Source organism: Saccostrea echinata, unplaced genomic scaffold (genome assembly GCF_033153115.1).
Source record: "Saccostrea echinata isolate AGI-Se365-2 ecotype Australia unplaced genomic scaffold, CSIRO_AGI_Sech_v1 ptg000029l, whole genome shotgun sequence".
Lineage (NCBI taxonomy): Eukaryota > Metazoa > Mollusca > Bivalvia > Ostreida > Ostreidae > Saccostrea > Saccostrea echinata.
In genome coordinates this window covers 39,844,520-39,860,123 of record NW_026889778.1, presented here as the reverse complement: position 1 = coordinate 39,860,123, position 15,604 = coordinate 39,844,520, and the positions used below count along the sequence as shown (strand labels likewise).

General features: G+C 34.3%; 2 protein-coding genes across 2 annotated transcripts; both read right to left on the bottom strand.

The window, feature by feature from the left end:
• Window positions 1-377: 377 nt before the first annotated feature.
• On the bottom strand, window positions 378-4,420 carry LOC133195930 (uncharacterized). Its single transcript, XM_061331914.1, has 2 exons — window positions 4,132-4,420; window positions 378-2,316 (listed from the first exon to the last, which is right to left on the bottom strand). The coding sequence occupies exon 2, from the start codon at window positions 2,278-2,280 to the stop codon at window positions 586-588; it is 1,695 nt and encodes a 564-aa protein (XP_061187898.1). The 5' UTR covers window positions 2,281-2,316; window positions 4,132-4,420; the 3' UTR covers window positions 378-585.
• A 610-nt stretch (window positions 4,421-5,030) lies between these two features.
• Window positions 5,031-15,404, bottom strand: LOC133195928 (protein DD3-3-like). Its single transcript, XM_061331912.1, has 12 exons — window positions 15,255-15,404; window positions 14,243-14,323; window positions 10,996-11,167; window positions 10,222-10,404; window positions 9,449-9,641; window positions 8,947-9,110; window positions 8,399-8,546; window positions 8,085-8,189; window positions 7,767-7,823; window positions 6,846-7,219; window positions 6,339-6,510; window positions 5,031-6,039 (listed from the first exon to the last, which is right to left on the bottom strand). The coding sequence occupies exons 1-12, from the start codon at window positions 15,402-15,404 to the stop codon at window positions 5,832-5,834; spliced, it is 2,007 nt and encodes a 668-aa protein (XP_061187896.1). The 3' UTR covers window positions 5,031-5,831.
• Window positions 15,405-15,604: the final 200 nt, after the last annotated feature.

Here is a 15,604-nt window from a genome sequence, read left to right as displayed (position 1 = left end):
CGTCAAAACAACGATATTGTTATTGCAGTAACTGTCACATCTACGATATACTTGGCACTTACAATCTCGGATCGTTACGTCATGTTGCTCAGCGAGCAGGGGGGACACATTTATGAAGGCACATTTACTGCAGATTTTTGTTCCAAATTACGATAGGTCCATATGAAACTTATCGTCTCATGAAAGCTTTTCACTCCTTAATATGACTATATTTTAAAAGAATTAATCTTTATTCATTCTGTGCTTATTTTTTGTAATTCATTATTGAATTGCTGTGCGTCTAAGAAACAATGTTAAAAAGCCCAAGTTTGCGTGAATAAGAAAAAAAAATATACTGATACTATTTTTACATAAAGATATACATGTACTACGGCACCTTCATTTATCTATTATGTAATATTATATGAATTACACCAAAAAAGCAAAGGTACATCAAAATATGTTTGAAATAATTGACATAAAAACATTTATCTAACATAATATTTCTTCAATGATGTTGTTTTTTCTTGTACATGTATTTCAGTTGCTTTTTGATATACATGTATTTCAATATTGTTAAACATGTGACCTTCACAACAAGTAGGTTTATTTGTCCTGACAGCTGCCGTTGTTTTCACTCGGCTGTAGATATCTGATAATTTTGACTATTCCGGTGTGAAATTCTCCAACCCACAAATTCTCGTCATCGTCGATGCTTATGGCTGAAGGAATGTTCAAAATGGACCCTGCAATAGATCTAATGAACTGACCATCCTTGTCAATAACATCTAGACAGGTATTCATTCGATCCCCCACGATGATTTGACCTAGGTTGTCTGTGGCCAGACCACTTGGGTAGAACGTGTGCAAATGTGTCTTCTGGCTTCCGTTGTATTTAAATCGAAATAAACCTGCTTTGCTGAGTACAACAAGAGACTGTGTATTTGAATCAATCACACATATGTTTTCGTTGATGTTATCGGCCACAGATGTGGGCTTTTTGAAAAGATCTTGTTCTTTGTCATCAAACTGAATCTTGTGTTTGGCTTTGGATCCCACGTAACGGACAACGCGGCCAAATCTCTGATCTTTGGAAATCATGCACACAAGTAAATGCCCCGCCACTGACGTCACACACACGGCAGTCGGCATCCATTTGTTAGATTTGGCAATGACTTTTGAGGTTCCATCTTTGATGGCCATGATACTTAAGTTTCCCACGTCACAATAGATTAAATGACCATCTGTTGTTACAGCCATGTCCTTAGGTGCATAACCATGAGTGACATGAACCGTTTCAAGGACCTTACCATTGATATCCATCCGCGTGAGAGTGCCATGGGCGCTTCCGCTCAGCCATGCTTGGTAGTCTTCGATACATTTCACTCGTTGTAATTCTTCGTACACGCCTTTAAACGATGCTACAAGCTCTACTTCTGCTGCAATTTCCTTCTTTTCTCCAAAGCTTTGGGTACTTTCGAGTCGTTGGCCACGAGACTTCAGAATTTGAATAGAAGGTGTTAATTTTACAAATTTTTTGAAGAATTCCTCGTCAACTTCAATGGAGGAGAAGTTGGGAGGCGTGATTTCTGCAACAGGAGGAATTCTTCTGTACTGATCTTTTTCAAAAGGACACCTCAATATTTTGTCAACATCGTTTGAACCACACACTTGTTTATACTTAGACACCAGTGACTCCACAGTTAATTTTGAACAAGAAATCCCATTTTTCTGTTCATGTAGAGTTTTCAAATCCTTTTCTCTCATTGCGAGGGTCTCTTCTTTTTTCTGGCGGAAAATTGACCTTATCATTTCATGCAGGGTTTCTTCTTCCGAAACCAACTTGTTCAACACAGAGGAATAATCATTAGATAGCTTAGACATCTTCGTATCAAGAATGGATTCCATTTTGTCGTATTGCGGAATCACTGTGTTCTCTAGAAAGCTGGCTTCCTGCAACAAAAGTAATCGTCTTGCTACGTACATTCTCGTTATGTCATCAAGCCGATGTTGCTTGTGATCTGAAGCTGCTACGCACTTGCTACAAACCGCTTCATCGCAGTCATCGCAATACATAGAACAACTGTGACTAGGATGCTGCCGGCATACCGGAAGTTTTACGTCATTCTTCCGGTATTTAAAACCCTCTACGTCATGTTGCTTGCAGTTTTGAGATGACAAGTGTTTGCCGACACAGTCACTGCAGAGCTTGATGTGACAGGAACTACAGTGCATCAGAACCGAGTCCGCTTCGCACAGTTCACAAGCTTTGTAGGACTGAGATGATCCAGAATGCGCCATTTCTTTCTGTATGTTTCATCAGCGTTCCAAACGTCGCTACAAAAATAATTATAATTATTATTTTCAAAAATTTAAGCAAATGCAAGCAAATGACTTGGTTTCTGATCTCAGATAGATTTAAGATGGTTTATGTTTAGACAGAAATTTTGACATATAGTCAGTTGATGGAAATTCTTGTCCTATTTCTAAGTAGCATTTAATTTCCTCAAAGCGCGTGAGAAATATATTTCGCCTTTTTGAAAAATTAAATTAATATGTGATGGATAGTGTTTTATTTCAGATCTACTGCGCAGAAGAGTCTATTTTTATGGTAAAAATTACGTCGATATCTATTTCATAAACAATTTTTTCGAAGTGTTTCATCCTGAAGTTTTGGTCTGATTTCGATTTAACTTAATTTGGTTCAACTGTTGACTACGTTACGATATGACGATATATGACCTATGTTTTTGTATTGATTTCGATAACAAAAAAGTTTTATCATTGCTTTTAAAAATAAAATAATCTTTTAATTTCAAAATGCTACTCAAACAGCTTTAATCTGATTTCAATGAAACTAAGTAAAATTGTACGCTACATTTCGATAATATTTCAATAATATACATGTAAATCCATGTAGAATTTCGACGGACAAACATTGACAAAAATAGAATTTATTCGATTTCTGAAACGGGGGAATATCATTGGTAAACGCTACAGATATTCATTTCACTGATACAGTGCCGAGTCAGTTCAGATCGAGTCACTGCAGGTCAGTACTTACAAGTAAGTACAGTACCAAGTGATTTCAAGTCAGTAGTGCTCGAGTACAAATACTGGTCCATATAAGTCAGTTCTGAGTAAAGTACCGATCAGTAAAGGTCAGTGCCGAGAGCAGTACCGAGTAAGCTCAGGTCAGTAGTGAGCACAGGCACCGAGTCAATACAAGTCAATTCTGAGTAAAGTACCGAGGCGGTATAGGTCAGTACTGAGAGCAGTACCAAGTGAGCTCAGATCAGTAGTGAGCACAGGCACCGTGTCAATACAAGTAAATTCTGAGTAAAGTACCGAGTCAATATATGTCAGTACTGTACTGAAAGTAGTATCGAATAAGTTCAGGACAGTAGTGACTACAGATACCGAGTCGATACAAAAGTACAGTCATACAGGTTAGTACTGAGATCAGTACCGAGTGAGTTCAGATCAGTAGTGAGTATACGTACATGTACCGAGTCAGGTCAGTACTTAGTACAGTGCCAATGCAGTATGGGTCAGTAAGCACCAAGTCAGGTCAGATCAGTACCGAGTCAGTTAAGGTCAGTTATGGCGGATTTAGAGGTCCTCCTTTTTGTGACCAAAAATTACATATTAAGATTAAGAAATCAATTTTTTTGTTGTTGTAGATATTGCAATTATTTATGTGTTCCCCAGACCCTTAATCTTTTAGCCCCCCTCCCTTTTCAAGAATCCCAGATCCGCCACTGATCAGTATGGATTGTTCAACAACGAATCAGGCCAGTACAGTACGGAGTTAGTACAGGTCAGTACTGAGTGCAGTGCCAACTCGGTGCAGGTCAGTACAGCACCAGCAGTAACAGATACAGACTGTAAATACCCAGCCTTGTATATATAACAAACTATTTATGTGCTTCATGTAACGAATACTTAGATGGGTTCAGCGCCCCTGGGTGGTTGAACTAGTTTTGGCGCCATTGGGATCTTGCTCCAATTTATGCTCATATTTTTCTATTGAACTGTATACAAAAATGTGAAATTAAGAAAAAAGAAACCATTCAAGCACCGAAACACAAGACAACAACAAAAATAATCAATCAATATAAACGTAAAAAACCTTGAGTTGCAATCACTTACCAGCTGTTAATGTTTATTTATAGATCCTTGAATACACATTTAAAATATGCACAGTTACCACTCCATTGCACGATTTGATCTATGCACTGGCGCACTCTCAAAAATAAATCTGCTGACATATTAATTCACTAGAACACAAGGAGACTCACTAATTGAATATCATCTGATCTGTCAGATCAAAATGGAGGCCTGTAATTCAATTTAAAGAATGCGATCGATTTTGGATCGTAGAAGCGACCATGAGCAAAAACAGTTTAATAAACACGGTTTTTGTATGAGTACGCAGTGGAGCTTTTAGCAAATCAACTTGTATCATATTGCCAACAGAGAAGGAGGTGAAAAGCGCCCCTCTGAGTTGAATTGTTTTGACAATATGACATAAATCTTCGTATTTTTTCCTGGTGTGTTTTTCACCTTCCTTATGCTAGCCTTAAAAAAACAGCCATAAAAAAGTTGTATTCATTCTTTGAGTTACCCGATATCTTGTTTATGAATACCCCTTTTATTTCTTTGCAGTACAGAGGGTATGGATTGGCTGTATCATTTCATTAATTAGTTCTTCATACAAATCTTCTCAAAGAGTTTCACAATATTGATCGTAATATTTTTAAAGTTTAAACGAATTTGATACTTCACCGAAATGCGTCTCGTAATATTTTAAAGGACTTCAACGAAATGCGTCTCCGTTGTCCTGATTTGACCTATTTAAACTCGGATCCTTGGAACTAGAAAAAACATTTCATTATATCGTTTCGGGTCAAGGATAATTTATTGAAATGAAGTGAAATAAATACTTGTAACTGGAGTGTATTTACGTTTTATACCCGAAAACCATGAAAAATAACACATAACAACTTTTAGTATGATATAAATTTTTTAATGTTTTTTTTTCTTTTTAAAAGATTTTCTGTATCAAATATTGCAATAATTTACAATAACATATTCCTGATCCTGCAGGTTATACATGTAACACAGCACTTAGTCTTTGTAGAGCCATATGGGGTTATATACAATTGATAAAGTAATTAAACAAAGAACAAATAATTATTATGAACAAAGTGAAGTCACTGATTTACAAATGTCAGATGCATTAATGATTTAATTACAGTAACTAGTAAGTTCAATTGTAAAAATGTCTTTGGTCAATGGACTCGTACTTTGAGGATGAATTTGATCTTCGATGATCTTGAAAATTTCAAACAGATGTGAAAAATGGGTACTGATGGATACGTAATCACTTTACTCTAAATCATGTATAGTACAAACATACAAATGAACACATATCAGAATCAAATAAATAAAAATTGATGAAATCTGTATAATTTCTTTTTTAATATCATTTTTGGGGGGAGGAGGGGGGTTAATATCTTTTGCCTATATTTATCGAGTGAGCAGAATGAATATAATCTCCAATAGTTTTCTATCTAATATACAGATATAAAACAAGACATAGTGCCCTCATATATAAACTCAAAACAATATGAGACAATATTTCTCAGTTACGAAAATTTGATTTTGATTTTTGAAGATAAAAATTGGAATGCAAGACAAATGTCCTGAGCTATAAGGAAATGTAAAAAACAGAAAAGGTAAAAATATCATGAGCTGCTTGAGCACACATTTGATATGGCTATATTGGCAATTCATTGTAATAAATAATCTCATTTGGTAATTAATTAATAATTAACAATTATTAAAGCTTATACAACAGTCAGTGTTGATTTCTGACTTCTGTTGGAGAAGTTGTTATTTCTCGTTGACATATAATGATAGGTTCCCTTTTTAAACCTCAGGACTGCACCTGTGAACGAGGCGGGGGCATTGTTGAGTAAATCGTTCATTTTGGTTTTGGTTTCCACGATGTAGTCATTGTGTGCTGCCTCAGGGCAGTCTTGTTTCTTTATGCATCTGTAAATAAAAGAATGGTTGAGATTTATTCTGCACACAGTTCTTCATTAAATATGATATTGAAAGATGAAAAGACCTGAGGATTAAAGGGTAATGGCTTTATGACTAATTTTTTTCCCTTCAAAGACTGAAGTTGAAAAAAAAATGGAGCAGAATTAATGATTCAAATAAGTTTTTCTTAAATGCATGAAAATTCTGCTGACTAATACTACATTGCAAAAAAATTTGGATTACAATCATACAAGATCATTGATATTCTGATAATTAAGATCAAGAGAAAGTAAACTAAATAAAATTACCTGTAATAGCCAGCAGATGCCATGGAAACAGCTAAATTTTCTGGGGAGACATCAGTTTTACCATGGTAAATCCAGCGAATGTTAGCATTTGTCCACATATTGGTCTTTTCAAAAGGCATCGGAAAATTATCATTCAGATCAGCAATCTGTACAATATTGCTTCTGTCAGTGCCTGGAAAAGAGCCAAAAGTCATCCCTTAGCAGATCAGAAAATCTATAAACATATTCTATGAACTGGTTGTCTCCCTAAGTTTGAACGCTCTTCGACCAGGTTTTAAAAATACTGTAGCAAGAAAATGTTTAACTAATATATGTATGATATGCTTCACAGTGGCATTCAGATTCAAATAAAAGACATTTTTTGAAGAAATTTTAAACCAAATTAAATTCATTTGCTATATACCTGTATGATAAAAAGTTTATGATATTATCTAAAATTCTCCCATTCATTTCTATATCTACAGGGACAATCTCAACAAGAGTTTTTATGTCCACCTGCTCACTCACCTCCAGTGCCTTGACCCTCATCCCCAGCCTGTCCATCACCTCCACCCCCACCATTGTTATGTGAATTTGATCCTGTCCACTGTATATGTACGGAGTCTGATTCTGACAACTGTAGATTATTAGGGATAAAATCGTACTCCACAGCTGGGTATGTCTGCACTATGTTTCCGCGCTTTCCTCGGACATTTATGTTGAAGATGTTATCTGATTGGATGGAGGATGGTCTGGTGAGGAGCTTAAAGAGGTGACTGCGGTCCTGGAATATACGCCCTGTCTGGTCGGTGTTGATGTTCAACCGAAGGGCAGATCTACCTCCAACATCAACATATGGGTTGTCCTCGATAGGGGAGGTAATACCCTCTATTCCATTATTTCTGTGAATAAAAGAAAATTCTTTACATTTTTGAACAATTATCGATTTCTTTTATGAACTAAAAAATTAGGGCTACAATATCCTATAACATTGGAAGATTTCCTCTTTATCATTTTATCTGTATTCTCAAACAATTTCACAACATTTTACATTCATAGACATACAATGTTGGCATTACCATATAGTGGAATTTTTAGCTAGACACAAATTTAGCGATTTGCCCTAAAAAAATTGGTATACATTTTCAGTGAGAATTAATTTTAGTGATTTTATGGTGCCAAGAAAGATAGCTGCTATCTCCTATATGGAATGAACTGTTAGCAATATTCAAATTTAGCGATCTAACACTCTTAGTAATAATTTAATGCCAAAATTGAATCTTTGCTAAAAATTCTACTTATACAGTGTGTGTTCTTACTTAAATTAACTCTTTTTTTTTTAAATCTCCCATTGAGAATGCTTGAGTGCTGATGTAGGATAGGATTTAAATGTTTACATAGAGAGTAGGAAAAATTTTTAAAAATTAATTAAAATCAGCAATTACTTACAAATTCCTAGAGCTATCAGTGGAATAAGGGGCATAGTCATCTGTGGAAATGTTGTACCTGAAAACAAAAATAAAATTTTATTTGTAATTTAATCATATAATAACTGTTTTGATGTACAGTTGAGGGGCATAAATAAAATTACATGTACAGCTTGATTTGGCTTTAAAAAGAAGACATTTATCAGATGTTTAAAGGCAGTACAATATATATAGACTGGCTGAAGAAATAATATTGATATGGACTCAATAGGTTATAATATGCTGTTGGAATAATTACTGATCCTATATATTAACATACTTGTATTATGAAAGACATTACCTCATCCTAAACACACATCTCTTGTCTTTGTTGGATGGGAAATATGGCAGAGCCCATTGATAGCGATTGGCCTCTCCATTTATACCATTTCCAAGATGATTTGATCTGTAAAGAGTTTAAAGTAATCATTTTACTGACATATATGTAAGATTCAAGTGCTGAAAAAAAACAATTAATTATTCTCTGCTTACTGATACAAGTAAAATGATTTAGTTATTTTCTGTTATTTGTTATCACATTGGGCACACTAAATAATTCATCTTGACAGAAATTTGTGTTTTATAGGCAGTTTTTTAAATGCTTAATTCCCCTACCTTGACCAGTCTGCCTGTTGACAGTCTATTGGTGGCGCCTGAACTAGACACTCTTTCTTGGTGACGTCAGTGGCATCGTATGGCACTGCCCAGACGTACCTGTTTCCCTGCGCCGCCTGAGATGTGCACTGACCTTCAGAGGTGAATTCTGGGAAATTTACATCAACATGTCAAACACATAAACTTTTAAACAACAAGAAAACTGTAAAAATCATCTTAATGCCATCTGTCTATATATGTTATAATTGATCAAATACTTTGATGGTTTAAAGATGATTTTTTTTTCAATGACTTAATTTTTGCATGTCTTAAAATTACCTGTTATGTGCACTGTATTGTGTCTCAAAGATGTTTTAATTTTGTTAAAGCTACATGTTTAGTGCTGAAATTTTGTACAGGATTTAAGTTAATAATACAAATGCTTCTGGTAACTGAGAGAAGGGGGGGGTCATATAAATGACAATTATTCCCTTACAGATTACTGGATATAAAAAAAATATAAAATATGAATAAAGAAATAAGTTAATGAAAACAGTTTATATACATACGTGTAGCTTTTTCAATATAGCTGCTAAGCTCCACCCACTGTCCACCATTTTCTGTACATTCTTGTCTGTTGTTCCAGCGAGACCAGTGTTTACGACTACCATCACCGTACTCTTCTATACACTCTCCGTAAGCCTTCCTGTTAAAACTTCCCTCCTCAAAGAAACTGCAATAAAGAAATAAAAGATTTTATATTTTTTAAAAATTATAGGTAGCTTTTGTACATAACTTCAGAGATGCATCTTAAACTATTTCATAAATGCAATAAAGAGTCACATTTTTGTTGTTTTTTTTTTAAATGAAAAACAAATATTCATATACATGTACATGTATCATATAAGGAAAGACTAAAAAAATCCATGCTAAATAAATAGCTAATTTTTTGTTTCAAGTTTTTAAAAAAAAAATGTCCCCCTTAAATATTAATACTTTTGAGACTTTTTTTTCTACCTTTATAACTACATTTCTTGTCACTGCATGTTTACAAAAAATGTTGACACCTACCTACAAAGAGATGTATTATCTGTTAGGATGGCAACATCAGTCCTGGGGGTGGGATGCCAATAGGGGAAGTGATCACGTTCCTCTGGGCACTCGTAACCATAGCGATTCCCATTGGGATTCTGACGAGTGTAGATGGCACTACTAAATCCCAGCCCATTGTTTGACTTTAGCTTCTGGTCAGCATTAAACAGTCCTACCATGAGAAATTTGAACATTTAAGATAAAATGTCTGAATCCGGATTTGAGTAAAGTTAATTTCATTAATGATTATAAATTAATTTTTAAAAATGTTCAATATGTTTGAATTTGTAACTTTGTAATAATTGTTTCTCCTTATTTGATCGCTCCCATGAAACTTCAACAATGATAAAAGCCATATTAATGCATTGTATCATATGCAGTTATCTCTCTTTGACTAATATTTGCATTTTCTTATATTCTCAAGTATCAGAAATCTAAATTGAATAAGTAATTTGACCTTTAATTGATTCAATGATGCTATTATATACTGATATCTTGATGCAATCCCATTACAAATTATCAGCTACTTCCTTTTTTATACCTAGGAATTTGATAACTACATATGTACCTCTTGCCTGGGAATCAGAGAATTGTGCCCTTACCTTTGTTTCTCTCCCTCATGTAACACTTGTCGTACCAATCCCATGTTTCCATATCTTTACAAAGTATGAGTTACCTCCCTTTACCTATCTCTTAATCTGATAATTTAACCCTTTCCTGGCTAGGAGATCATAAAGACCCCCACCCCTTACCTTTGTTTCTCTCTCTCATGTAACACTTGTCGTACCAATCCCAGGATTCCTGCAGCACCCTCTCCGTATTAATATTGTTATTCTTTCTGTTCTGGGCCGTGTTTTTGTTCTCATTTAAACTACCAGCCCTGTTGTGATTCGGAGTTTGAGTTGAGACACCATTTCTTAAAGTGTCTGCTGTACCTGAAAGCAAATTTAAAATAATTATTATTAAACCATGTTATCTGGACTCATAAGTGAACAAGTATTCTTACAAGCACCTTAAACAACAGACACTTGATGTTACCTATCTTTCTTATCAGAAAAAATATAACCCCCTACTTAATAAATCAGATAGGAGAATACATAGAATACATTTTTTGTGATAAGAAAATAGATAAAGTCCAGTGGCAGTACCTATGTGTAAAAGGTTATAATTACCCTGCTGAACTAATTAGCAAACTTTTCACTTGCCTAAGATTTAGTTCATTTTATTTACATGTATACAGTTGAAAATTAGCTTGAACACTGATATCCTGAATACATGGATATGTTTTAAGTGAGACCAAAGTCCTACCCTCATTTTCTTTACGTATTTTAACCTTTATGTGTCTCTATAAATACTCGGATATGTCAAAGTACTCAAAGCCCCTTCAGAATCAAGATAATGAGGTTTGACTGTGTTTGTATCACAAAAGCTTCTCTGCATACACCTAACTCATCCATGCACCATTACAAATGGATGAGTTAGGTGTATGATTAAAATATCTACCTGAGGTTGCTATGGAAACTTACCTACAGGTGATGACACATCATCCTGACACATGTACTGGAGCACCATGTGACAGTTGTGTTTCTGGGGGTTTGTATTCTCACTCCCCCCACATCCATGCTGATTGGTCCATTCTACGGTCAGGTAAGTTTTGTCTTTCACATTTGGGGTAGCTGACCCACTTTGGAAATATTGCTATAAAAAATTTTAATGCAATACAAAATGAATATATTTTCAATTTTTTTCCACAGGAATTTTATATGTATGGAATACTGTTGTTTGTTTGTTGTTTAACATCCCTCTCGAGAATTTTTCACATATATGGAGACACCACCACTTGCCGATGGAGAGCTGCAAATTTTGACCTATGCTCAGCCCTCAGGGCCATTGAGCAGTGAGGGATCTTTATCATGCCAGCACCTACTGCGACACGGGACCTTGGTTTATATGGTCTCATCTGAGGGACTGGTCTCCATGTCCCACAGTGGGTTCAACTCCTTACTCTGCGACTCTAGAGCAGATGCTCTTACCACTGCGCCACGTGGGCAATGTATGGAATACTGTAAATCACTTTTTATTCACGAGACCTTTATTTTGGTGTTACACAAGACTGCTGGTGAAAATTCCATTCTTGCATACAGCAACAACCAAATTTCATGAATTTTTCCTCACTTAAGGACAGATGAAACAAACTTTTCAAAAATTATGAAAATCAGAATGAAGATTGTGTTTGTTTAAGTATCATGAAGTTTAGCTGCATAGATTTTAATAATATTAATTATTTCATTCAAAGTTTCACTATATATTAAATGTCCTATAAAGTAATAAAAAGTTGTATAGATTGAATTATTAGGGTGATGGCAAAAAGGTAGAATTTTGGACATCAAAAAAAGTTTCACAATTTCTTTAATATTATTTGCATCATTTATAACCAAAATAGGTTCAAAAATATATACCACTCATGTATCCATTTTTTGTATTTATCATATCACTCCTTAATAAATCAACCAACTATCTCTAGAAAATAAGGTGTCACAAACATTTGGTGATCTATAGTATAGTGATAAGCAAAGTCAATCTCATCCTTTTAAATTGTTCCTAACTGAAAATTTTCAGAAATTTTGTAATCATGACACCAGTGGACAGTGTAAAATTACTAGTTTATGAGTCTTTAATTTATATAGGTCTGCATATTGTTATAATGCCCCTAAAGATCTGCAAAAAAAATTCAAAATCTGATATGATGTGTAACATATAGATCTAGTTCAAAATCATGAGATTAAATTCAAGTGAGAAAGTAAATATTTATGCAAATTATAACTTAAGTAATATTTTAAGGTGCGTCAATATGAAGACGTACGTTGTTAAGTAGTTTGCCGTAATTGACAATATCGTACACACAAGGTAATTGTCATTTAGTCATCCAGGATTGCTGACTTCCTGGATCTTGTAACTGAAACTAACACAGCTTCCTCTATACGGACTTCTGAGGTTGAAAACCAGTGTCATTATTTAATACTATGTTAAATCTGCTTCCTTGAGAGACAGAAGAATATTCTTGAGTCATTTTATACTGATCGCTTTACATAATTTACATAGTGCATATGTACTATGATACAAAGTGAAATATTTTAAGATTGTACAATTATTGCTTGTTTAGAACTACCATGTAAACATTAAATTTCAATATCATATACTTCAAATTCATTTAAATTCAAAATGCTTTAAAGCTTGCATCATATATTGCAGTGTTCAGTCTGTGACAATCTTCATGCACCACTTGAGCATCCAGAATAGTTTGTGTCATGACCAATTACCAGTAAATACTTTTATAAGTCTTGTGATTGTAAATTTAGGTCAGCTTTAAGGGTTATTGATGCTTTTTTCCTTGAGACAGTAATTCTATAACAATTTGGGGATAAAATTACGGAAAAAAACTTGCAAATTGTTGAACAGTTGCATGTTTTCATGACAAGCCACCATTATAGCAGCTTGTCACAAAAAGGTTCAACGGTATCACACCCACATTTCTGATTTTGCGATTTATGTTAACTTTTCTATTTCTTCAAAACATGATACTGACATTTTATTCATTATACACACTAGAAATGAAATCTATATCAGGTGTGGGTCAAAACCACCTCCACCTACATAGCTAATTGAATACTAAAATCAAAATTCACATTTCATTCCAAATATTTTTTTTAATTTCCATGCCACTTACATATTTGTTATCTGGCATATTTTGTTATGAATTTATGCAGAAAGTGCTGAAACCTATGATGATGATCAATGAATAAAATGTCTGCTTCTTTAAATCTTTATGGCACCTTATGTCATTTATCTGTACAAGGTCTCCTCAATGTATGGTATTTATGAGTCCCCCATGTTTAATTAATATATGTTACTAGCCATTCTAGACTGCTTTAGTATTCCAGAATACATTTTATAATGCTTTCAAATTAGTAATCTGCAGTACTTTTTATACTGCTTTAGTAATTCCTATACATTTTTAATCTGAAGTACTTTCTACAATGCTTTAGTGATCTGAAGTATTTTTCATACCTCTTTAGTTATCTGGAGTACTCTCTATACTGCCATTTATTAATCTGCAGTACTTTCTATACTGCTTTAAAAATCTAGAGTCCTTTCTACACTGTTATAATCTGAACTGCTTTAGTACTCTGAAGTACTTTCTATACTGCTCAAGTAATCTGGAATTCCGAATACTTTGTATACTGCTTTAGTAATCTGGAGTACTTTCTATACTGCTTTAGTAGTCTGCAGTACTTTGCATACTGCTTTAGTAATCTGAAGTACTTTCTATACTGCTTAAGTAAATCTGGAATTCTGAATACTTTGTATACTTCTTTAGTAATCTGCAGTACTTTCTTTACTGCTTTAGTAATCTGCAGTACTTTCTATACTGCTGTAGCAATCTGCAGTACTTTCTATACTGCTTTAGTAATCTACAGTACTTTCTATACTGCTTTAGTAATCTACAGTACTTTCTATACTGCTTCCATTGATTTGTTGTATAGTTTTATACTACTCTATACCGTTTTAAATATTATTACTGGTATTCACCATGTTGTAGCTGATTTATTCTCTCCCAGTAATACTTGCAGTTCTATATTACCAGGTTTTTAGCATTCTCTCATGGTACCTACCATTGTATACCATTTTAGCATTCTGTCAGGGTACTTCTATACCATTTAAGCATTCTCTTGTGGTACCTACCATTTAATACCATTCTCTCATGGTACTTACCATTCTATACTGGTTTCCTTCATTGTTTCCTGATTTGTCTTTATCCACATCTCCCACGTTGTAACCCCCTCTGTTGTTGTTCTGTAAATGATGTCAATATAAAAATATTTGATTATTTCACTCACACCTTTTAAACAGATATAAATGGCATGGACTATAAAGGTCATAAAAAATTCTGCAACATTGTTTTTTAAAACAGTCTTTGTACAAAAAAAAACTGTGCTACATGTATGGTAGCTGATGTTTTCACACACATACACACACAAAAAATACTATGGTGCACAAATTCTAATTAATATAATTGTATCTTCTAAGTATGCAAAAGGGTTCAACTCCTTTTAACTTTATCATAGTTTACATGTAACTATCATACTTGAACAGAGGGTCATTTTAGGCTTTATAAAGTCTACAGGTTATTACCTATTTTTAGGGTTAAATACAAGAAGGTAAGCAATTATAGCATTATTATCCTTCAGAATAATACAGTTAATCTGATTGGTCTAGAGAACATCACATGCAGGGAGACAATCTGTGATGTCCCCTCACACATGGGGTAACAACTGTGTTGTCTCCCTTCAAATGACAATAAAATAGCGCAAGGGAGCAGACTTGCAACTGTGTTATCTCCCTTTAGATGACAATAAAATGTCATAAGCAAGGTTCCTCTCATATATAATTGATATATATGCAGTATTGGTAAACAATAAATTCTAATGGTGACCTCAAAATTGTCTGTTGATATATTTCGAAAGTACCCTCGGTATGGAATCAGAACAGTGGGTTAAGGATAACACAAGAGGTTTGATTGACATATCCTATTCTATTTTATAAAATTCAGATTCTTCAATCAGGATAATAAAACTATTATGGACCTGTTTAGAAGGGAGACATCACAAATTATTAGGTCTGAGTAGGGTTGTCACCATCGGGCTCAGGTGATACCCTAGACTAGATAATTTGTGATGTCTCCCTTCTAAACAGGTCCATAATTGTATAATGTTACTGGGCATACCTGTGAATCAAACACCCTGTTAGCATTAGCCCTTGTTGCTGTGGCCTCGTTAAGTCTATTGTTGCTGCCTCTTGGCATATGCAAGTACAAATCTGCTCCAACTTGGTGGAGCAGCAACATACAGGCACAGAACTGAACCAGCCTCCTCATTCTAAAATCAAAACAAAAAAAAAGAAATTACATAAAATATGTGAAAAAGTCTATAATATCAAACTTCAACAAAATTAAATCATTTTATTTTTATCTGCTATAATGTATACATTTTATAAGCCAGAGTTACTGTCCTTTATAGGGAGTACACTCAGTTCTTCATTACGATATCCCTTAATAGTCCGTCCAATATAACAGGC

Excerpts from the sequence above, each read along its gene's own strand:
- LOC133195928 (XM_061331912.1), bottom strand. The coding sequence starts at position 15,404 with ATGAGGAGGCTGGTTCAGTTCTGTGCCTGTATGTTGCTGCTCCACCAA. Across the intron at positions 11,168-14,242 it reads AAGGAAACCAGTATAGAATG|CAATATTTCCAAAGTGGGTC; the intron begins GTAAGTACCATG and ends AATTTTTTATAG. Across the intron at positions 6,040-6,338 it reads GCATCTGCTGGCTATTACAG|ATGCATAAAGAAACAAGACT; the intron begins GTAATTTTATTT and ends TTTTATTTACAG.
- LOC133195930 (XM_061331914.1), bottom strand. The coding sequence starts at position 2,280 with ATGGCGCATTCTGGATCATCTCAGTCCTACAAAGCTTGTGAACTGTGC.